Here is a 26,241-nt window from a genome sequence, read left to right as displayed (position 1 = left end):
TTGCAATAATATTGCTGTAATATTTGTAATGTTACTGCAATATTGCTGGAATGATCTACGAGAAGCTACTCATCTTCTTTAACTCTTCATTCGCGAATATTCAGAACATACAAATTTATTAAATATATGAATGCTATTTATATTATACATTATTACATTTAGCGCTAATTGTTTCATAATTAAAAAAAAATATTTTTGTGTTTATGTTTATTTAAAGGATGTATAGAATATTATCAGAGTCTTTATTTGATTATAAATTACCAAAGAGAACGAAGAAAATTGAGATTTAATATGAAAGAAACGTCCCACGTGAATTATTACATTTGAAAAAGTACGTGAGTAATGTAAGATTAAAAAGTTCCAATGTTCGCTTAAATGTCAAACCCGAGATTATGTCTATATTATTTTTTCACAATTGATAAATGAATGGTGACGACAGTGATTGCGAAGTTCTTTCGGTCTTGAAATATTTTTATTTTTATGATACATAATTTCTGTAATATTTAGTACAATACAAAGTTTCTTTCAAAGTGGCTTGTAGGGATTTCGATTATTTACAATAAAGGTATCGTGATAAAAAATTGCAAGAGTTACGACGTGCGTTCTTCCAAAGGAAAGAGAAAAAAATATTAAATTACGCACGCTTAAAAAGGAAATTGAATTTCCTGAGTTGCATTTATATATACTTTTAACAACCAGATGTATGCGCCAGTAAAGACGCTCGGAAGTGGTTGACCTTCGAGTGCCGCCTCGATGATCCTAAAGACTGATGAAATCCAACGCAGCACATCTTTAAATTTTCACAGAGGCAACACACAATCTGTCTTTCGTCTAAATTTTAATTGCCCTTGTTGAGATTTAGACTCTAAAACCCTCCTTCCGGGAAATAAAATCCATGTTTGCTCTATATTTGCTCTCAAACGAAAGTCAAATACCAACTTTCAAGTATTTCCAGAAATCATTCATACATACGTTGATCATTTTTGAAGGATGTATTATATCTATTTTACAAAAATACGTTAATTTATACTTTAAATAAACTATATACATGTGAAAGTTGTGTTTGTTAACAATCTATTATGTTGGAATTAATTCGTAGCGTTTTTTAATGAAAGAATGTTATTTATTTCACATGAGCATTAAAAAATACATTAATGAAAGTACTTCCCATCACTTGTAAACCGCTACGAATTAATTCCAACACCTAATATTTCTTAGTTTTCTTAAATAACACATTCTTGTTAAGTTTCACTTTATTTGATATTATTTTTATCGTTATAAATTTAAATAAAAAGAAACAATGACAAATTGTATTAAAAAATGACAATATTCTATGAAAAAATTGAGATTTATATCCTTATTTTATAATACGTTTCCATACATTTCTATTGAAGCACAGATTAAAAAAATAGTTAAAGAAAATTAAATTTAGGCTCTGAAGAATAAATCAAAGAAGTTATGAAATGCCAATTTGAGTCAGGCACAGTTATATATATGTGAATTTATTTTAGTGAAGGTATACATAAATGTCTTTAATATAAATGTTTCGATCCTCAGTTGTGGGTCCTCTTCAGTTCAAAAATTCATAATAAAATGTCGTGTTACAATGATATAATATGGTCAATTTCTCATACATCTGATTTCATGATCAATTAGATAAAACAATAATTAGATAAAACAATAAGCAAGAACGGGCTATAAACATTCTTTTTTTCTAATAAATTAATTATAATTAGTTTATTATCACTTATTTTTACTTACATGCGATTACCAAAATGCAGCAAACCATAATCATTCATATACTATCAATAGATTTGCAGGTTTACTGTGTGTCATAAATTAAAATTATTTAAAACGTTTATATTGAAGACATTTATTTACACCTCCAATAAAATAAATTCGTACATGTATAACTGCCCTGCTCAAATTGACATTTTACACATTCTTTAAAAAAATAGTATTTCTTATTTTGAAATAAGTCCTGATCTAGATAGAGAATAGTGGCTAAATTTTTTATTATTTTTAAATGCGGTCTAAAATAAGCTGTAATGTTTTAATAACTTCTTCATTATTTTGAAAATATATGTAATACATCCTTAAATTATTTATGACGTTAGATTGGATTTTTTAAAGAAGATTACTTTTAACATCATATCTCTTATTTTGCTAACATTGCATTTCATACTTCATATCTCATATAAATTTATTTATGTATTTTTGTGATGCTTCTAATAGCAATTTCTTAATTACCACAATGAGCGCAATTACTCGCGAAAGTAGCGAGTTATGGAATTGAAAACGCAGCAGATAATACTTTGTTTATCATTTCGTTGTTGCACGTATTTTCAATGTTTACGATCGCGATCCAACTGCGTGCACTATTTGCTCAATGTACCGAAACTAAATATTTGAGTCTGACGCGGAGATCGAAACGGTCAAAAGTTCTGCAGTCGTTATTGAAATTGCCGTCACGACTGTTTTGTTTATGAACGGCTCTTCGCATTTTCGTTCTTTGTCGGACTTTCGAAAAATGTAATTTCCCGAGGAGTGACGAAACTCCGACATAAAGCTTTTATGATTATTTAATGTTAATGAGCTATGTATTTTGGATATAGTTTATTATTCTGGATTCGTTTTATCTCAAGATTGAGTTTATATTCTCTCTTCTAAACTTAAAATAATCATTTTTATTTTACGGTAAAAATGAAAATTTTAAAGAAATGAATTATAAGAGTGACAATAAAACTCTGTCTTTTATAATATTTATATTCACACATTTTAATTGTTTTTATTTTCAAGCTTCATTCTTTATGAATTAAAGAATATATTTTAAGTAATAAACGTAACATCAAATGTATTCTTTTAAGCAATAAACTTAAAAAAATTTTTTTTAATATGAATTTTTTAAATATAAAAAATATAGGAAAAAATATAGGAAAAAAATGTTTTTATCGTTAAAAATCTTTCTGACGATTGTCAAGATTCTAAAAATTAGAAAAATAAGTTAAACTGAGATTAAAGTTAATTTTTACGTTGGTGGAACTGGTTTAGACCTTTTTGCTCTCTAAGTTTTTTTCTTTTCAAATATACCTACATAAAAGATTTTTTGGAATCAGGTAGATGCAGGCGGTAACATTCTTTGATGGCCACAACCATGGGTGCCTTTTAATTTTTCTACTAGAAATGAACTAGAAATTTTCTTGCCAAAAATCTCACTATCCGGAGATTCGATTGCTACATTAAAATTGATATTTTCTCGTAGCTCTTTCTATTAAAAAAATTTCTTCTGCAAAAAAATCGACGCACAAATTTAAAAAAAGATCATCAAAATTCAAGAGTGATTAGTCCAAGATTTATTTCATCTGCCGGAAAACCGGAAATTCATTCAAAAAGCCGGAGCCTCCGGTCGAAAACCCGAGAAATAGCAACCGTATTCATTCCATGTCAGTGATTCATACACTAAAACTTGAGTATTATCCGAGCGTCGAACAATTTCTTTGAAACGTTCCGTAACTTCATTATTTCTTTTCTAAATTCAAAGTGGAAGTTCATTAGAATATTTTTCGATAAGTGTACAACCTTTTAAGTAATAAAAACAAGACAATTTTTTATCTATCATTCTGTTGTGCTTCTTTAACGCAATGTGACTGCATTTGTTTTATAATTAGTTACTCTGGCTAATTGCGGAATTTATCAAGTAAATGCGATTTTAATAAGTAATTGTGATTTATCAAGATATATTTTTACATTTCATGCGATATTTAGGAGCTTAAGAGGAAAAATACATCTTTTGAATAGATGAAAGATCGAATAAACGCAAACTGTTTAATTGTTAAATGGCCGTAATCATCATTTAATTCCCTATAATAGAATTTTTGTTCATGAAAATGTTACAAGCAATAAATAGAAAATATTAATGAAATTATTGATACTTAAAAATTATAAATATGTGTAATTTTCAAGTCATTTTTATATTAATACAATGATTAAAAGTTGCACATATTTATTATCGCAAGATATATTTCAACATTTTAAAATAATGCTCAAAAATAAGAAGAAGATAGTTTCTGAATAGATTATTATTTATATAAATTACACTTTAAGCGGTTGTCATCGCTTAATTTTTTTATAAAAAATTTTTTGTTCGTGAAAAAAATTAATTTATTATAGATATATGGATATGACTTCCAAGTCATATTATTATAGTACAATTAAAAATTATCTACATTTATTATATATTTCGCGAGATATATTTTTTTACATTTCATGAGATAATCAAGAATAAGAATACGGCTTCTACAAACAAACAATATAAGCTGCCCTATTTAATTCTTAAACGGTTGCAATCGTCATAATTCTCTATTATAATAAAATTCGTTAGTCATGAAAAAAATCACACAAGCGGTAAATGGAAAATGATGATGAAATTATTCTGCTTAAAAAATTATCATCAAATATATCATCAAATATATCATCAATTATCATAAAATACATACAATGGATGTGTAACTTTTAAGTCATTTGGCGTTATAATAATTAAAAGCCGCCCGCATTTGTTATCGCAACCTTGAACTAATCAGTAATGATGCATTTTTAACGACGTAATTACACATCGGCGTAGTTCGATGAGGAGGCGTTACCTCTTTGAACAAAGAGACATCTCTGAGGCTTTATTCGTGACACGAAATCATCAACTGTGTAGCACTTGTTATCCGAGTCGCGTGTTAAAGTGTAATGTCGATATTTTTACGTTCAGTCGATTGTAAAACGTAGGCCGGAGTGTGACAATCAAGGCTACAAAATGACTCCATATAAGGCCGAGCGCGTCGTAAAGTGAGCAATTTTCAATGTTTTTCTAAATTACTCCGAGTGGCGTGAATAGCGGCGTCTCACGAGATAGCATTTCTGAAATTGAAATAGCGATGAATGACGATAATGAGAAGCCTGAAATGCACGAGGATGCGGAAAAGGCGCGCTAGGAAGCGATCCAGTGCGACGTGAGCGCATTCTTGAAACGTGGGAGCGACTCCTGGCGTGCTGCAATAAAAAGCTATACAGGGTGTCTCCGACGTTATATATCCACTTTCCCTAAGCTACATTGGAAGATGCGCTGCGAAAGTATATGAAAAGGAAAAATTTTCTGCTAAAATTTAACCAGAATGATGTAAGAATCTCAAATATGATGAGTATTAATGAATAATTTTGCAATATTGATCATTTTATCAGTTTGAGTAAGTTTGAGTCTTAAATAATTATTTTAATAGCCCAACAAAATTATTTTCAGATTTGTATCTAGATAAATTTTTAGATACTTCAGCAAAACCGTCCTCTCCAGTCTTTGCCAATGGAATACCTTTCGAATAATTTGAAAATAATTTACGACCCCGGTGAAAGAATTCTCGTAATACCTCATAATATTTTTATATTTAAAAATCTTACATATTTTAAATTTATAAAGATTCCTTAAAAATATCTCTTAAATACTTTACTCTTTTAGATTATATATTTTCTTTGGAAATGATAAAATGAGTAATCTTGGAATATTTCGGAATTTATATAAAGAATATTCCAGGAGAAAATATAGACTTTTTCAATTGAAAAATTTCAGCTTCTAAAAAATATCCTGAAAAATTGTGTGAGAAATTTAAAGAAAAGATTTTCACCAGGAAAGTAATTGTAGTAACAGTTAAAGATAAACCATAGATTAAAATCGCGTGATGGATGAACGTGTAACCGAGATGTGAAAGCGATTCTATCAATTTTTCAAGTCTTTCATCTTCCCTCTTTCAGCTGTCGAACTATCAATTGAGACTCCCTGTTGGAATGAAATTTAACGATCCAGTGATTTTCACTCGCGGAAGGAGATGTGACCTTCGACACACCTTGTACACGCCGACGTTACGAGCGCGTGTCGGGCGTGTGTGACCCGCCTTGCTCTCCCGCGTGGCGCGATTAAAAGTTCAACGAACGGCGCGCGATTCGCGGTATAGTTCTCTCCCTTCATTGATCACTGCGTGACGATGAGACGGTTGACGGCGATGAGTCACGAGGTGCAGTGCGTGGAGCGGCGGGAAGTCGAACTCGGAAAGTCGATCTCGCACCGCGTGGAGATAGAGCCACCAAGGATTGCGTTAATTACCGTCGAGAAAGTACCGTTCGCGCTATATATATTCGCGCGCGAAGCGTAAAGCGCGTGCGTTATTCGCATTGCTCGCCGCCGATCGTTCCGTCGACATTCTTTCTTTCCCAACGGGACTTTTCTAAGAGACGGTCGAGTTGGAGATCCGACCGATTCGCTTCACTCTCAGCAGTCTCAGTTATTAGACGCTACTTTTAGATGCTAGTGGACTTTCGCGGATAGGCGTAAAACTATAATTCATACGGTGAAAGCGCTACGGGCGGATCTACTTTTTTATTTGGAGATAACAAGGGTCTTCATCTTTCTACATTTCCGACGATGGTGTTTATGTTTGTGCAATGTAAAACGATGCAAATTTCTGACCTTTGCTTTAATGTGTCACATTAATATAAATTCTTTTTTAATTGCGAAGAACAAAAACGATATTGATTGGAAAATTAAATATATTATAATATTATAATTATTACTAATGTCCGGAACTTCATTTTTAACGTTGAACGATTACTCGCTAATTTTACAAGTTTTTTTTTCTTCGCGCGATACGTTATTAACTCTATTAGCCGTAGAGTTCTACTCGTAATTGATTAGTGTTGCAACTTGTGATTAATAAGGCTGTAAGTGGTGCAGGAAAATAATTCTTGGTTTGCGCCATTAACACGTTTATAATATTCCAAGAATTACAACGTTAGTTATTGTTTAGTATTATGAGTCTCATAGTCTCGCGAAACAATGATTCTGCTATTGTTTTTAAGCGGGATGTCTTGCGTGCGCGCTTTTCAATTTCTCACCGGCTAACAAGGACGATTTTTCTTAATTTACGTGTAGAAATTATGATTATATTTAACCTTCCGGTAATTGCATCTGACGAACGCGATGTACACGACGATCTGTCATCAAGGCGGTACGTTTAATCATGTTTTTTTTTTATAACGTTACAGAACGAGAAAATTTTTTCGACAAACCACGGTCTCGTTAAAGCTGTGAATATGGAAAAATACGATATAAATATTTGGAATAAAATTCGATAAAAAGAGTATAAAAACAGTAGTTTGGGATTCTTTAGAATTTAGAAAAAAGTTGGAATTCTACATTGAAAAAAAATCTACTAAATTTTATTATACATATTTCTTTTAATATAATAGTACTAAGTAAATATTTATTACTTACGTAAATATTTATTCGATAAAAAGTGATAGTGAAATCAAATTAATAATTTTTGTATTAAATAAATATATGTTTGCATTTAGTAAATATTTACTTAGAACTATTCGAACAAATATTTATTAAATCTTAATTTTTTTAGTGTTTCAATTATGTCATGATTTATATTTTTCATTAAGGCTCTTGTCCACTTACCACTATACTATCTCAGAGGGTGACGTCAAAAGCGAGGAAACATATCTCTACAATAAAAATTCTTGCAAATTATATTAGGTGTTGGAATTAATTCGTAGCGTTTTACAAGTGATGGGAAGTACTTTCATTAATGTATTTTTTAATGCTCATGTGAAATAAATAACATTCTTTCATTAAAAAACGCTACGAATTAATTCCAACACCTAATATTTGAATAAAAACATTTTTCGCTAAAACAACACTTGCGATAGATAAAATAAACTGTCAAAATATACCAAAATTTATTATTTTGGAGACAAATTAAATCACATTTATTCCTAAATATTATTAATTTGACATTTTGTCATAGCTGTGAACACACAGCTTATTCTGTTTGTGGTTATGTATAATTCATTTCCGGACATATGAATATTCATTAATTAACATAACAAAAGGAGAATTTTCGCTTTTACAAACCGGTTCTATTGATTGTAAATGAATCGTGTCATTAAAATACATATTTTCATATTAATATATTTCGCATATATTTCGTATTATGTTCTCTTCTGATGTCACTTTAAGATAGTAAAACGATGTAACGAGAACTTTAAATTCATCTGTAATTTTTAATTAAAAACAACGGGTGTTCTCGTTCGTTAAAAACGTTTCATTAAAAACGAGGGAAAGATCTTCTTGTACTTGGAATTGAAGACGCTTTCTTTTCGGAGTATACACGCGAATTAGTTTCCTCACTGTTATTCCGGAGCGTCTTGGCACTTACATAGAGAGTAGACAAGCGACGGCAACTGTTGTTAATTCGGTTGAACGTGAGCGGAATGACAGAGAGCCGTCGGCCGAGTAATTGTATACAATTACATCATTTGTTTGCTTTCTGGCCGGCCGCGGGTCGTGAGAACGGGATCTAACTGAGCGTTTAACGGCGACGAATAAATTTGTGTGCACGTCAAGTGAACTCATAACGCCCGTATGTATACACGTGCGTTGACGGTAATTAATCAGTCCGAGCCGACGGCTGAAACGGCCGGTCTCGTGGATTCATCGTTTCTTCAGGCTTTTTATTGGATTATTCATAGTTTATTTATGTTTCTATTCGCGGACGTTCGAACGCTGAATGTAGTGACGCTAATTAGCTTGTTAATTTCTCGGTATTATTAACTCGTAGCGCGTGGACGTTAATTAGCTGGAGAACCGGGGAAAATTAATCTTGTCAGAAAAACGGCATGTATACGGCAGTCGGAAATATACCAAGATTATTATGAACTTATAACATCGCTGTATGCTAACGAATTGATGATTATTCAATCGATATACATGTATGTATATCGATATAACAGTGACTTGTTTGCGCGACGTGCACTCTTAATTCGCGGTGACTAGACATTATTCTGACAAAATCGGAATATGCCAATACATTATTCGTCGCTAATTTATGCCGTAATAAAGGAGTATCGATATGTGGTTTCGCTTTGATCTCCTTCGAAGTCCGCGTAGAAAATGAAAAATAACTTTTCATCAGCCTGGGTAGAATCATAATTAAGTTATAATCGTAGAACATCATCACTAAGTAAAAAAAGTAAAAATTAAATAACTTTAATTTTTTGTTTAAATTGACTTTACTTTTAACGTCATGCAAGTCAAAACGATTATTTTTGATTACGAAATTTGACTGTTTATCGACTTTTTATTAAGAATTTTTTGTTCTTAAAAAAACATTATCTCTTATCAATTCTGTTTCTGAGTTTTACTTTATAAGTTTCACTTTGATAGTGGAAAAAAAATACGTTGCAAGTACGTAGACGCAATTTATTGATGAATCCGAAAAAGACGCGTGTTCAGTACTCGCGTTAACTGAAACGACATACGAGAAAAAAACCAAACGAGATTTCTCATTCGAACTTCTGATCGATAAGTGAAGAGAGAAGAGGCTTTGCCATTAATAATACAGAGCCGCTTCGAATCTGATACAGAGAGAATCGGTGAAAGCTGGGGAAATTGAAAAATGGCGAAGAAAGGTCAGAACGACTGTTAGGAAAGCTTGACGCATCGTATATTGTTGGAAATTAGATGGAAAGTAATTCAATCGTGAACATATCGTGCACGATAAGACATAATACATATTCCACACATGTACAAAGTAATATTGCAAAATATTTAAACGTTGTCATGCATTAAGCATACGCCAGCGTTGACGTCGTTTCCCGTTGGGCGATGATACATTAGATAGTTGCGAAAGAGTAGAAACCGGGTGGTTTATATGTTGTGAAGTTATAAAAAATGAAAGCTGATCGCGTGCGCCGTCATTCTTCGTCGTTGAATATTGCACATCGCTCATTTATTAGTACCTTGTCGTTAATTGTCGCCAACGATTACGAACACTTATGATGATAATGTTGTCTTCTCTTCCTCGGGTCTCAGTCGTTTCTGATGTGGACGAGCTTACGAACGATTTTGCGAATGTGACAAGGTCGCGATATGGCGGGTATATTTTTGCACAACTTTCTTCGGTATATACGGAATGGTGAGTCGATTAGAGAGAGAGAGAGAGAGAGGGAGGGGGAGGAGGAAGAGAGACAGAAAATACATCGTTTTATTTTGCGCCCTATAGGAATAAATTTTCCTAAAGCATATTCTTAGGAATAAAAATACAGAAACGTGCACGTAAAGCAGAGAAACTGAGAGAGAGAGAGAGAGAGTGACAGAGAATGAAACGGAGAGACAGAGAGAGAGAGAGAGAGAGAGAGAAAAAAAAGAAGCAGAGAATTTGTTTTATTTCGCAGTCTATAGGAATAAATTCCTTTGAAGCGTATTCTTAAAAATAAAAATACAGAAAACTGTACGTAAAACAGAGAGAATGTGTGTGTGTGTGAGAGAGAGAGAGAGAGAGATATTAAAGAAAGCGCAATTAATTAGCGAGTTTAATGTTTGTGGAAGGTTCAAGCGAGGCAATTCTATTTGGTCAATCGTTGAGAGAATGTTCCTTCGGTTTACGACCAAAGATTTCTTGAATAGGTCAGATAAATCTAGGACGGGTTCATAAGATTGTAATAACACACTTCTTTCAGTTAATGTGATGATCTTAAATAACTCTCGAGGTGTAATAGTTTATTTAAATCAGTAATCACAGTCAGCACTTAGAAATCGCGTGAATCAACGATACGCGATTCTTTTAAACATTTTAGCTTATATCGCAAACGTGGAAATATTTAATACGCACTAAGAAACAGATTAATTCTTAATAATTAGTAGAAAATGTATTTTTTATTTAGAATGTGCGTGGGTTATAAAATTGTAAAACTTTCTGATGATATTGGAGATACTTTAATATATTTCTTACTAATTAAAAACTTACTATATTATTTTTAAACTATTGAATGAGGAAAGATTTGCGTCCTTGAGCGGTTTAATGTCAATTAATATCTCTCGTTTAATATCAATTAACGGAAGCGCTCTTTATCATTGCAGGTGTAAATCGTCACAAGATGGCGTCCAATGAAGACGGCGATCTGATTGATCTTGGAAACGATGTATGTGTGTCGCGGGTCACTGTGGATGATGCGACACCCGAAGAACAAGAGCATCTGTTGGACGTATGTCCTCCGAAACTGGAGCAGAAACTCTCCCTCACCAAGCAGCAAGAGCGGGTGCTGAACAGCACCGATAATGGTGATATCCTGGTGACCTTGGGTCACGATCAAGTGGTACCGATTCGCAAAAGGATCGACGTGGTCTCATCGGACACGATCAAGCGGGTACGTGATATTACTAGGAATCTAGAACCTGTGATACACAGAACTTGTTCGGGCATTAACGAAGAAACTCAGCAGGACACGGTGGATTACGCGACGATATCGAGCTGCGAAAGAACGAGAGAAACTTCGACATTGAGACATGAGGATGAAACATATGAGACGCGAGAGATAAACAATGCTTTTGATTTCCTCACTGAACACGACGACAACGAAGACCAAGTGGAGACGAGCTGCTCCGATCGCGCGAGAAACGAGAACATCGACCCGCATTGCATGATCTCTCCCGTGAGTCTCTTGATCGGAGGGGAAGAAGACAGGGTCAATTACCCCTTTGAGTCGTCCAGGATCTCGAATGAGGAAGCGAACGGTAGAAGCGACGTGGAGGAGACGAAAGCCGTCACGCCAAGTGAATACGATGCTCAACCGGACGATTCGGTCTACGAATCTCCGCCGAATTCAAACAAGTTTCTCGAGGATAATTCGCCCAAAGACAGAATCGTTTCTATCGATTCGGAATCTCGTACGAGAATCGTTCTCAAGAGACGCGGAGAGGAAAATGTTGCCTTCGAGCGCGGAAGCAAAAGGCGGTCCTTTCAAGAGTTTCATCGTAAATCGTGGACAGAAGGAGCAAACCTAAACTCAGCTTTTACCGATGGGCTTCCTGGTATCGATAGATCCACCAGTCTCAAGGAATATCGCTGCAGACCGTTGATTTCCAATTGTGCGACGTCCAGTTTTCTCACGAGGTATGATTGTTGTCGTTATATTTTCATACTTTTCTCACGCAAGAGGAGTTTATGCACGAAAAGATTTTGCTGGAATATCTAAAAATTTTGATAAATATAGATCTGAAAATAATTTTATTTGGATTATTAAAATGATTATGCAGGATGCTCAAATAAATTGCTAAAATTTTTGATTGCTTAAAACTTTTTGTTGGATTGCCGTTAATGCTTAAATGATTTTGATGATCCAGTAAAATTATTTTCAAATTTGTACCTTGTTAAATTTTTAAATACTTCAGCAAATCTGTTTTTTTCTGTGTGCTTTACGTCAGTAAAAAAAAGAACGGAATTGCTAAACAAACTTTTTGAGAGGATTATATAAAATGTTCTGTAAATTAATAATTTTTTAAAATAGATATTAAAACTCTGAAAATTATTCATAGACACAAAAGAATATTCCTAATGCAACCTTTGTAATTATTGAAAATTAAAAAAAAATTAAATAAAGGTACTAAATTTTGTGTCAAATAAAAATTCGAAAAATCGGTTTTGAAAATTCGACAAATTTGATTCTTCAATTTCTCTTATTAATTCATGACGATTAGGAAGTAAACGAATATCATATTTTAATCAAATTAAAATCGTGTTTTTTAATTTTTCACTACAAAGATATTGCGATGTTTTTATAAGAAGTTCTATTTTGACTTCTCGTTCGGCTAAAATCTGTCTTTATAGCAACTTCTCACGGTGAATTCATATCGGTAAACCTAATATAAGAATTCGTGTAGGTAGACTCGAATGCGTCGGCAGGAAAACGCACTTTCGTGCCGGAAGTATTTACATAGGCCTAAGCCTAACGAGCGTGCAAACTATTTCAATTCAGACTTGCTCGATGTGCACATGATGCTTTAGTGACGATGAGAAACGACGTGCGACGCGGGATCTCACGAAGTCGATCGAAAGACACTGACAATGAAAATGCAGATCTTCTTTGACGACCGCGAATGCATTACGTATGCCCTACCTTTCAAGCTGTTAGCATAAATATAAGCTCGAGAGTTTTAGAGAGCCGTTTTTAGCTGACAGACCTTTACTGGTAAATATTAAAAAAGCAATAGCGATCCAATCCCTGAATTAAATAATATTTATTATTTTTAGTTTTTATGTATGTCAAAACGTAAATCAATCCATTTCCATGTAAACATCGTTTATATTAACATACATATTATTTGATAAATAATAAACTAATAAATTTGGGTCAAACATTTCTTGAACTAAATTGTATAATTGCATTGTTTTAGTAAAATCAATGACACTAGATAACAATTAGATAAGAGCAGTGGCGACTACAGAATTGATTAAAAATAAATAACTCAAATTGACGTTATAAATAACAGTTTGAAATAGTTGCCGCTTGGAATACACACAACATTCGTTAAAAATCATTCTCGATTTTTACATTAAAAGTTTCACGTTGTATCCAATTGCGCACATTCAAGCGCAATACTTTCCTTTCCTTTTTTTTAGTTAAAAATTTAAGAGCCAAGAAGCTTCTTAAATTTCAGAAATTTACTCTCTCTGGAGATAGTGAAACTTTCTAACTGCTGGATCAAAGCGATAATGTGAATATTCGGAATCTAAATGCAAATGCGTTGCTCTCACTTGAAAAAGAAAAAAAATCATCACGGTCAAGCCGTACAGGTAAATGACGTCTATGCATTTTCATGATGATGTCGTGATATGGTGTCGCGAGGCAAGTATTCACGTAAGCACGCGGACATGATAAATTAAGCCCCGTTTCGAATTGAACGAAACGCTTCAGAAGGATGGTATATTACGTATGACATGTGAAAGCGGAAAATTCTGATCCTCGTGTGCTCGGTACCGCAACAACACATATTATACGAAACGATGAATTAACGATAAATATACCGATATAACCGAAGAAAAATAATGGTATTTTTATAGCACTTTACCTTCTAGAGAGTCGTCGAATTTTTTTTAAATCACCAAAATCTCATTCTAGACTGAAAATGTTTAATCAGATGCCAAATCTGACACTGATTTTGAGACGTTAAAATATACAGATAGAATTTTTCTATTGTATTATACAAATCAAGTATTTATAGATGTTTGTAATCGCTTATTATGAAATTAAAATCACGAAATTTATAAAATGATTTAACATCGTCGAGAAAATAATTTTTGCATATCTGCATTGATTTGTACTTGATTTTATATTTATCGGTTTTCTAGATGATTATGAATTTATGAGATCGTAAAATTTAAAATAACGAGTATGGCAGACCTAAATTTAAAACGAATAAATAAATCTTCATAAATTTTGCATAAATTAAATTTTAATTTTTGCAATTTCTTCTTGACTTCAGTCATTCATGTTGGATTCGTTATTTTAAAATGTGTAATCTTATTAACGATTCCAAAATTTTATAAATACCAACTTTAGAGCAAAACACATATCAATAAAAATAATCTATAACTTAATAATATATTTAACCATTTTTAATTTTATGATCTTCCTGTCAGATTTGTAATTAATAAAACTTCTTATTGGATTTTGAAAAGAATATTTCCTTTTTATTATCAGAGACATGTTATAACTTATCATGGCTTTGCAGACCTCTAAAGGTTAAGCCATATATTTCCGCTCCTATTTCATTACGAAATAATACATGAGAATGAAATATCGTTATCTTTGGTAACGAATGAAGAAGCTACTATTATCGTCTACTTTTTCTCGCGGATTGGATTATTTACTAATCACCACCACCCTATAACGTACCTGTAATTCTCCGTAATTCTCTTCCGTTTGCTCATTAACGCCGCGTTCGAGGAGCAATTCAACCTTCGCAACAATAGCGAAACAGCCGCTTTTGTTCCACGCGTAGGAAATAATTAATAACAATAGTGGTGCGGTACTGATACCGCTCAAAGAGATCTTTGTCGCCTATTACAATACGACTGCGATATCGCCATGTGATATGGGCGCGTCAAGAACGGGCACGACCGTGTTTAGAAAGTCATTTCTCGGATTAATCCACGAATAGAGTCGCGTCTTTGACGCCGTAAAGCCTTAAATACGTTACATTTTATTATATGTCTCTTTATCTTATCTTTGTACTTATCCACTTTGTCTTACAAGTTGCTCTGCCAAGCAATAAAAAACATTACAGGCAATTGGAACAAGGAATAAGAAATTTCAATTTATCAAAAATGGTGTATATCAGAAATGCGGTTGAAATTCTAGATTGAAATCTGTTATTCCTCTGTTCCTATTGCTTGTGATTTTAATTGTGTTTAAGGCTTAATGCTTATCATCGGAGATGCAATTCGTAGAACAAGGTGATACAGTACAAAGATAAAGAGACGCACAATAAAATATAAAGGAATAAGTAGAAAAGGAATAGGTCTTCTTCTTCTGAAAAGGATAAGAAATCTACGAACGGAAAATTCATTTAGTGAAAACATAAAGATTTCTATGTCACGACTTATCTCTGACTTTCGAAATAAATTCGATATGTACATATAAATTAGAACGTGGATAAGTAATGTACGAAGATTCTTAGTATTCATAAATTGTTCTAATTTTAAAATTAAGTAATGTTCTTCATTGTTAAATTCATATATTTATAATGTCAAATTATACTCGCGATTTAAATTATTAGGTGTTGGAATTAATTCGTAGCGTTTTACAAGTGATGGGAAGTACTTTCATTAATGTATTTTTTAATGCTCATGTGAAATAAATAACATTCTTTCATTAAAAAACGCTACGAATTAATTCCAACACCTAATATTTTTAATCATTTTTAAAGGTCGTCACTCCTCGTATTCAATATGTCATTAATTTAATTTAAATAATAGAATAAACAGTTAAATTCAATGCTCCTTGTTGTTTATTACTATTCTGATTTAAGACAATGTATTAAATTCGACCTCAAATTTTGTTTATTATTTATTAAGTGAATACCTTAATTACAACATTGTTTACTTCGTAACTTTACTACGTTAATTAACCACAGAAATGGATTGATTTACACTGACGCACATGGAAGTTAAAAATAACAAAATATTACTTTTTTAAAAGTTTGGATTGCTATTCCCCTTTAATATCTAACAATGTAAAATGCTATACAGTTCTGTTTGATTTATGTTTATCCGCAGACTGATCTTAAGACGATATTACATAAATATAAGACTTTAAATATCGTTAATGTTTTCCAAGCAAGTTTTCGTTTGAAAAAGTGCATTTAAACTACAGCTCAGTTTATAATTATAATTACAAGACAGATTTACTTGTTAACACTTAAATAATCGTGTTTTGCTTGAAGCTCTGAGTTCAACTTTGTTTGATTTTTTTGAATCTTCATTCTTCAATTCTGAAATCTGTTTTGCCAAACGACGTAAAATTGTATCGGCGACAATTGTTTTGTACGAAAATATTTTTTTGAGCCACCGAAGGATCGGCACAGCGACGATATTGTTATCGATAGACAGACTAGCTGGGAAAGGGCACGACCGCGTTTAGAAAGTCGGTCCAGCGGATTGATACGCGAACCGCCGCGGGCGCTGCGAAAGCAGTCGGGTCATCGAGCGCACGAACGTTATGCGGCCTCACCTCTCTCGCAGACATGCGGGATTTGAACAACAAATTTCAGTTGTTATATTGGCGAAACACTTCCCACGCGCGACTCGCGTACAATAAGGTGAGAGCCGCGCCATGTCGGTCGGACATTACGCATCCGGAAAGCCACGTCGCAGTTATGCGCACTGCTTTGTGACGAAATCCCCTCAATGCCTCGCTGCATGTCCACGATGCGAGGCAGTTTTTAAATGGAAAAAAAAAAAATCTACGATTCATAGTTAGAGAAACTCAGAATTAACTGAATGTGAGATTGGTGGGATAGAAAAAAAATACAATTAAGGTGTATGCGTAAATCGTCCATAGAATTTGCTTACGGATATTTAGGTTTGCGAAATCACAATGTTTGTTTGCATTTCATTTTTTCTCGTAATAATTTAAATTTACATTTCTTCGGGAATTCTCGGGCGATTCTAAGATATTAGAAATTATTAAGCTTCCAGGGCACGTAACATTGCTGAATAATTTACTAAATCTAAAGTTTTATTGCTTGAGATTCTGAATTACTACGTGCTTTCTGCATCGACCAAATTAGATGTAGGAATATAGAGAAAAGAAAGTAGAGTAGGCAAAGATTATAGCCTAAATTTTTTTGCTTAAACAAAGAGAATAAATTCTATAAGCACAAAAATATGACATTTGTAGAGAAAATTATCCTATTAGTAAAAAATCTCGACATTAGTAAATATTTATTTATATTTATAGTAAATATTTTCTGAAAGACAACATTACAACGCGCAAAGAAAAAGTTTGTGTTTCAAATATTCGACTGTGTTGAATATGGAACAATAAGAATAAGTATTTTTGGCACATTGTTGTTTCTTTTTTATGTACTGTTTTTTGTGTAGCGTATTTATCGAAATATAAAAGCATAATATACTACAAATACTTGTTTTTATTCTTCATATTCAAAATGACACAGATGTTCAAAACTTGACATCAACAAACTTTTTTTAAATATTGAAACATCATTTTTCTCAAAATATTTATAATATTATTATTTATAATATTAAATATAAATAAATATTTATTAAATGCAAATAAATTTATTACTGACATTATTGTAGAAATTATTTCGTATTAATATCATTTTCCAAAAATAAGCGAAATTATTAGCTAACTCAATATTAATGTTATCTTTTTATTTGTGTTATTTGAGAAATCATTTTAATCTTTAGATACCTTAAAATATATAATATATAATATCCTGACTTTCCAAGCAAAAAGATTAAAATTGGCATACATTTTAATGCATTAATAAATTTACATTGTATTATATAATGACAGTTTTTATGTACGCAAGTTCATTAAATGTAGATACATCGTAAAAAGTAAAATATTAATTTTAACTTAAAGAAGTATAATGGAGACATGCAAATTAAAATATTAAAATAATAAAACAGAAAAAAATAAACATAAAAACGTTAATTTTAATATTTATGCATATCTCAGAAAATCTGTTATACATCTTTAAGTTAAAATTAATATATTTTTTGCAGTATATACATCGATACGTAGCCAAAATCTAATTTAATATATTTCTCGGAACGTGAGATCTTATCTGTGAAACAAAATTCCTTGAATATACGTATATTTAAATAATCTACTTTGATAAGATGTACGCGCGCGTTACGTAATATATTTTATATATATATTAGGTGCTGGAATTAATTCGTAGCGTTTTTAATGAAAGAATGTTATTTATTTCACATGAGCATTAAAAAATACATTAATGAAAGTACTTCCCATCACTTGTAAAACGCTACGAATTAATTCCAACACCTAATATATATATATATATAGCGCCAGTACTTTCTCATAATTTTCCTCTCTTTCCTCGAGAGACTTGAATCATCTGCTGTAATCTACTCTAACCACTATTTCCCCTCCATCCCCCGGCCACACACCTGTGAACAACTCAATGCTCTACGTTTCGAGGTACGAGGAGAAATTACCAAGCTTCTCCACCCACATTCCTATGATTATGCTCCCACAATTCGTAATCGCGCGACGTTCCCCGCCGAGGGTAGATGATAGAAGTCACGCGGGCGGATGTGATGCGACCAGGTATACGCGGCTCATGCTCTCACACGCGTGTAGGGTGCGATTCCTATTCTGTTATCCTTCGTCGTCTAGGTGATCGACGTCGGGACTCGGGACGGATGTGGGGTGCAGGCCGGGAACCCACGGGGTGGAACCCACGGGGATCGTCATAGAGGAGTGCATTCTGGCGCGCAACGTTGGGTGCGTCGCGCGGACTAGGTGGCCGCTCACAGGCGTTACGCTTCATACCGGAAGTCACGGTATACGGTATACGGGGGTCGTGTGCGAGAGCCGTGGAACCCGCATCAAGGTGACATTTCTTCTTCCTCTCGTCTATCCTTCCGTGACGCTTTTGAACCCCTCGAAGCGGCACGCGCTACTCTCGAAGAACAAGGAGTTTCCGTTCAGGAAGTCCCTGCTTGAAGTAATCTCTTCCTTTTGGACTGTTCCCGGCACGCGTTGGACTGTTATCATTGCTTTCCATCGAGTCTCAGGAAAGAGAGAATGCGTGCGGATTGAAACTCTGTATTAATAAAAGTAGCGCAAAAGTCCATCATATTGAACCTAATAAGTGTATCGTATTAAAGAATTACTAATGCCTATTTCTATCAATGTAGTTTAATCTTAATTTCGGTTCAACAAACTCTTGATTTTTAGTTTTAAGAATTAGAAAAAGATGAAGAGTAAGTTGGAAAGATTAAAGTTAATTTATTGGTAGGAACATAAGTAGTTATTGGACGATAAAATAATTAGGTCCAAGATGATCGAGGCTAATAGAAAAACAGTCAATAGGAAGACGCGGTTATCGGCAAAAGAAATGCACTACTTTTATTAATTTAAAATCGGAGAAAACAAAATCGAATTCATTGATCAAAATCGAATTCATTTGTCGCGCTTTAATACGAAAATTTTTCGAATTTAGAGAGAAAAGCGGAGAAAACCTGTTGCTTCTCTCCACGTCAAAAGGAGATTGTTCGAATTTTTTACGTGAAAGACAATTTGAAGAGAAAAATGTTGCCCGTAAGAAATCGATTGGCTATTAATGGTTATGTTCAGCAAGAAAAAAACTTTTTATTGTTGCAAATATTGTTGTAAGATTTTTCAATATGATTGATTTATGCATTTATAGAGGCAATGAGAAACTAAGGAAAGCAAAGCCACTTTTTCTGCTGAATGTAGCTAATATTATTAATTTAAATAATGAAGAAAAATTATTTTTAATTTCTAATATCTAAAATTTAAACAATTATAATACGAAATTGGACCGATGAGAATAAATCTAATTAAGTGAGAGAAATCTTATTTTCGGTTAAAGCGGATTTTAGATTAAATATTTCGATATGGGTTAAATATATGAATTCTTAAGTATTAGATTAGATATTTGAATTTATATATTAAGTACATATTCAATTCTGCAAATCACACGCCGAAATCTTTTCCAGTTTTGAAACCCAATTATGAAAAAATTTCAACTAAATGAACTCTAAAATATTTGTTATATGTTTGAATTAACAAATATTTGCTTGTCGGTTCGTTGCACTTAGTTAAATCAAGTAATAATATCTTTTTGAAGCAGCAACTTTTTTCTCATTTTTTGCATTACTACAAAAGAAAGCTGTTTCACCAGTATTCAGGTTAATCGTTGTGGGAGTGATGATACCCGCATAGTTCAACCCGCATTTTTTCTTGTGCTTGCAGACAACCGCCGGAAGTAGAATCAGCGATCAAACCGAGCGAGGACGTTTGCTCGGAAGGTTCCGAGGTGGATTGGTCGTGGCTCGAAGAAGTGGAGTACTTACGAGCCGCGGAGTCGCTCGCAATCGCCGGTGAACGTAATGAACAGGGTGGGAGGGTGAACGCCGTCCCCACCAACGGAAGTGCAGGGCGCAGGCGCGCCTCCGAGCATCGCGAAACGACGATGGGCCGCAGTGTCGCGATGTCCGTCACCGCGACGGCAAAGTCCCTAGCAGGTGGTGGCTCGCGGTGGCCATCCTCCAGTGGCGCGCTTCTCCTGGATCGTCAAAACAACAATAACAATAATCGTCGCAGCAGTGGAAGGCACCGTCGGTATCGCAACGGTAATAATAACAATAACGACGACGACGATGACGAGGCCGCGGCCGCGGCCGCGCGTTGCAACGCTACGAACGAGGCGGTCGATCGCGAAAATCGCGACGGCGCGACGACGACGGTGACCGTCGCGGCCGTCGGCGCCGCCGCGAACTCGTGGATGCGCGCATCCATGCGGCGTCTGCGTCATCTACGGTTACCCGAGGGTACGCAACGCGCCAACGTCGGCGGTAACGAACCGGCCAATCGGCGCGCCGCGATCGTCTCGGCGCCGAATTCGTTGCCGGATATCGCCCTGATCGCGCCGGAGATCCTCGCCGCGCAGACCAATGGTAGCAGCGCTTCTGGCGCGCTGCTTCGGCCTTCGAGCGCGCCCGCGAGAAACGTGATCGCCGGCGTCGCGACGCCCCGCCGAACCGGCCGGCAGTTCGCCGGCGGTAGATCGCAAGGGTCGCGAAATCGCGAGGTGTCCTCGAGGCAAGGCAGCCTCGGCTCCACGACCACGGCCAGCGACACTACCGCGTCCGGCAACACGACGTGTTCCAGCTCTTTCGGCGGTGCTTCCAGCAGCGCGCCTTCCAGCACGGCGACCAGCCCGCAGCGCGCCGCTGTCAGAAGGTCAGTGGACGAGTTTTTTCGTTTTTTTCGTTTTTTTTTTTATTTTGTAATTGCGTCTCCAATGCGATTTTAAGGCTTAAACTGTAGCTTTGAGAATCTTCTTAAGTAAGAAATTGCTCGATTACAGTCGAATGTGAGGAGAATGACGGCTATAATTGATCAATTTCTTACGGCTGACTTAACGTTTAAGTTTTACGTCTTAAAATCTTAGTAAGAAATAAAGCGACAAAAATAATAGGGCGCTCCACGAGATTCAAACCGAAAGGTCTGGTCTCCTCTGTAATGGTAGATTTCCGTCCTGAGCCATACAAACCTGACTTTTCTGTTGTGCCTATTTTCTCTAAATTTCTTACATCTTATTGTAGACGCCGCTTTATGTAGGTGAGAAAACTTGCGGATCTTTTCTGATACAGATAGATCGATTCTGTACAGGTAACAATAAATAGATCGTGCTACTTCATGCGTGAAATTCTTCGGAACTTAAACAGGAAACTTGCACGATTGTTTCTACTTTTATAGAAAAGTGGGATGCAAAACGGTAACAGCCATGATAAACAACTCGTAACACGTATGACATCGCGTTTCTTACGTGATTGAGAAAGCTTGCAGATCTTTTCGCGCGGTAGAGATACAGATAGATTGTGCTACTCCATGCGTGAAATTCTCAGACTTATGTATACAGGGTGCCTTCCATTTAGTCACACAAGTATCGTTTTGTTTTCCTTACTCATGGAGTGCAGAGTGCAAAGAAAAATAGAACGGCGTTTGTGTCGACTTGTGTCACTAAATGGAAGGCACTCACAGAAAAAAACTTGAAAGACCGTTTCTACCTAGAAAAGCGAGATGCAAAACTATAACGGCATACATGATGAACAATGCGTGATACGTACTTGTGTTTTTTTACGTAGTTGAAAAAATTTGCAGATCTTTTCGGTAGAGATACAGATGGCTTGTGCTACTCCATGCGTAAAATTCTTTAGATTTACGCGAAAAATTTGCAAGATCATTTCCATCTTTAAAGAAACACGAGATACAAAACGTAATTGATGTAACATCAAGGTAAACAAAACATTTTATATATATATGGGTCATTCAAAAATTGAACAAAAAACCGCGGATACTTTTTAAATGACCTATATATGAGACATTAAGAATGGTTTTTATTAGCTCCTAGTTTTGAAATAACAGGTTGCATCATTTGCTTAAATCATCTTGTTTATAAATACTGAAATCTTAACATAAGATGGATCTCTGTGCGTCAGCTTGAATTTGTCACGCTGCATTGTTAAATAGCCAAGAAGCAATGATAATTCAATTCCGTAAATTAAATAATATTTTGTTACCTTTCATTTTATGTGGTTAAAATGTAAATCTATTCATTTTTATGATTACACGGAAAGTTTGATTTTATTAAAATATTTAGCTCGACACAGATCCGAAAATAATTCTGTTGGAATCAAATATCAAAATAATTACGTGAAACACTCAAACTGATTGTTAAATTAAATTTTTTTGTATCATTGCTCCAGATTTCTATGTAATTATTTTGACAAAATTATTTTTAGATACGTATTTAATTAAATTTTTAAATACTTTATCAAAATCGATTTTTCAAAATAAATGTGTAATTTGAAAAAAATTGTCTAAAACTTTTAGAGTGAATTTATTAAGCAAATAGACTAAAGAGAGAACATTATCTTCGCACGTTGGATTCTTCCTCGTCCGATTGTCCCCGTTAGGCATGTTTTTACCTTGGAAATCAGTAATCCTTGCTTTTTGTTCAAATTAATGTTCTTGCAGAATTATACGTAATTGATTGACAACGGTAAACTGAATATATTGACCATGATGTAAAAATATAAGGTGTTTCATGATAATGGTGAAATTGAATTCGGAGCAGCCAATCAAAATTTAGCCTCAAATGGCAATATATAAAGACCATCACACGTAAAAAAATTTTAATCGTAATCACAAAGTTTTAACCAAATCGATCAATTAAGAGTGCGATCTGACGTTTTAGAATGCTCAATCATAATTAATCGATATGTTTACGATCTGACGATTAAAATTAAAACTTTTTTACGTGTGATAGGCTTAATCTGTCTGTAAATCATAGGAGCCATATTGGTTTTTGCATTTGCAGCTCTCTAATTGATCAACACTATGCAAAATTCTCGGAAACAAAATTTATATTTTTACATCATGATATTGATAATCCATGAAAAAAATTGCGTGCCTTTATAATTTATTTTTAAATATTATAAATATTTCATACGAAGGTAATTCGATCTGTTCAATGAAATATAAACTCAGCATAAAAAAATAAGATAAATCGATCAAATTGACAGTTCCTGATGATATTTTAATAACGTAATAAATAATGAAGTAATAAATAATGAAGTAATAAATAATGAAAAAAAATTGTCATAAAAGTCAGCAGTTTAGCATCAATGTGTAGAAACCTATGGTAAAGAAAGTATAGACGGTTTTTTTATTCAGTGTTTCATCTAACGTCCTTGACATGACATGGTTGTGTTGTCATACATCTCAACTGCAGGATTCGTTCATCCGCAATGCATCAGAACATCCCGTTTCATTCTCTTTCTCTCACAAATACTTGAAACTGTGTATATTTTTTTATCAATGATATACACTGTGTATTATTTTACCTCGTACGGTATTCAAATAGTCGATCGATAAAATCCGCTGTAAAATATCATTGGTAGAGAATTAATATTATGCACGTGCTTAATCGGCCATTTTTAATTGTCCTGGTAAGTCACACTAGTAACCCATATAGAATTCTATAATAAATTTATCAATCGCTCGGAGGTAACTGTAAATTATATCTTGTTTTCCATACAAGTTTAACGAGTTGATGCCATTTACGGTTGATGTTAAAATCATAAACGCCGTAGTCTTGATATTACGTTCATTTATCTGTAACCGACACTTTGCAAGAGACTTCATGAGATATCAAACATAAGCTACACGAAACATAATTTATCGTGCCGAGATGAAACGACAAATGTTTATAATTGCGAGAGATTTACTGCCATTAATCTCCGAGCATTTTCTGTTAGTATTATAGACATTTTATAGACGCTTTATTTAGAAGTATCTCTGTTGGATAAAATTGTTATTTATAAATGATGATGACAAATGCAAGATATCTCGATTTGCAAACGATTCGTCGTCATCAATGCCAATTTGATATTTTAAATAACACGTTTCACAATCAGTGAAGAAATAATTTTGTTCAAATGTATTTGTGCTAAAATTAAATTCGAAATATCGAACGCTGTGATGATAAGTTTATAACAAACCAACTGGTCGATTCAATTATGTCCATTTTTGCTAATATAATTTAATTTGAATCTCGATTTAATTTATCCGTTTTTTTTCTGATTCTTAGAGCTAGAAAAGAACAAGAAGTACGTTAAGTGGAGATCAAAATTAATCTACATTGGTAGAAATGGACTTTTTAATATTCGTATAACATTCTGAGGATATTGTGTTTTATAGGATTAGTCAATCAATTCGATCCGTTATAATGAATCGCGTGAGGTAAAAGATTTCGTTAAGACTGAGAAGGTCTCGAGCGTCTTGAAATTATTTCGCTATCGATGAACCGTGTAACCTGTTGCGTAATCCGCTTTCCTGAATGAGCAATCAAAATTTGTCTTGCTGAAGTATTTAAAAAATGTAGTCAGATGTTGAAGAAAGTTTTGATACACTGAAAAAAAATTTACTAAATCTTACTATATTTCTTTGAATAGTACTAAGTAAACATTTAAACTTATAACATTTACTCACAATAAATAAATATTTACTCAATAAAAAATTATACTTAAATAAAATTAATGATTTTTGTATCAAATAAATATTTATTAAAATTTAATATTTTTTCAATGTATTTTAGTAATCAATATAAGCGCTCTGCATAATTATTTTAATAATATTGTATTATTTTAATAATACTATCAAAATTATTTTAATTATTTATTATTTCTCTCTCAATGGTAAAGTTTAATAAAATTATTTTGAGATCTGTAACTAGTTAAATTTTTATATACAGTGAGAGCAAAAAGTATTCGTACAAGGAAATTTTTTATAAAAAAAGTTTTATTTGTAAAAAATAAACATTAATTAGCAATTTTATACAATGAATACATTCTGTTCTAATATAAACAAACGAGCTTTGCATGTATTTCTGATTTTAAAAGCTAAATTTCTCGTACGAATATTTTTTGAGCATCCAAACAATACAATTTTTAATTTTCGCTAATTTTTCAAATGATGTATTTTCTATAATTAATACACATCTTTTTGGTATATATAATTTTAAGAAACATACAGTCTATTTTATTCTTTACGAATAAATTGTTAATCACTCACCAAGAAATAATCGCCAATTAAACATCGAATCGATGTCAAATTGATGTTGAAATCATCGTATCGATATCGATTCAACATCAGTTCGATGACTCATTTTTCGTTGGATAATATTTACTTTTTAAAAACAAAGTTTTTTTAAAAAACAAAGTTTTTTTTTTCTGTATGAATACTTTTTGCACTCACTGTAGGTTTTTCAGCAAGATCGTTTTTTTCAAGTTTTTTTCAAGTTTCATTTTAATGAATTAATCAATAACTGGAAATCGATTGACAAGAAATCTCCATTCACAATCGAGAAGAATAATACGTTCGACGGAAGACATCTCAGGATCTTCACGTGTATCGCGAACCTGTCGAAATCGATGAAATCTCGATTTAGCGGAGTAAGCACGTGCGGATCACTTCATACATCGAACGGGATCGATGGCCATCCAAGAAATGCGTGACTCCTCTTCGCCCGAGGTGGATGAGCGCAATGAATGC

At 33.6% G+C, this 26,241-nt stretch overlaps 1 protein-coding gene and 1 long non-coding RNA gene across 5 annotated transcripts in view; one reads left to right on the top strand and one right to left on the bottom strand.

Moving 5' to 3' along the window:
• Positions 1-26,241, top strand: part of bdg (sodium-dependent transporter bedraggled) — a 76,729-nt gene that overhangs the window by 2,337 nt on the left and 48,151 nt on the right. For 2 of the 3 annotated variants that reach the window (XM_087416663.1, XM_087416662.1), the window contains exons 2-3: positions 10,958-11,990; positions 20,374-21,363. In XM_087416663.1, the coding sequence (XP_087272789.1) occupies positions 10,975-11,990; positions 20,374-21,363 (2,006 nt within the window). In that variant the 5' untranslated portion in view covers positions 10,958-10,974. The remainder of the gene's footprint in view (positions 1-10,957; positions 11,991-20,373; positions 21,364-26,241) is intronic. The other variant, XM_011059592.2, reaches the window with a different exon arrangement.
• On the bottom strand, positions 13,614-20,599 carry LOC147910475 (uncharacterized). 2 transcript variants are annotated; one of them, XR_015548440.1, is made up of 2 exons: positions 20,475-20,599; positions 13,614-19,198 (listed from the first exon to the last, which is right to left on the bottom strand). It is a non-coding gene; the product is annotated as an uncharacterized LOC147910475 (long non-coding RNA). The 2 variants fall into 2 exon arrangements; XR_015548439.1 differs by lacking the exon at positions 20,475-20,599 and adding an exon at positions 20,300-20,427.

The sequence above is a fragment of the Acromyrmex echinatior genome, chromosome 2 (genome assembly GCF_024713525.1).
Source record: "Acromyrmex echinatior isolate Ae372 chromosome 2, ASM2471352v2, whole genome shotgun sequence".
Taxonomy (NCBI): Eukaryota; Metazoa; Arthropoda; class Insecta; order Hymenoptera; family Formicidae; genus Acromyrmex; species Acromyrmex echinatior.
Note: the sequence above shows the minus strand (reverse complement) of the source record. Positions and strands in the feature narration are given on the sequence as shown.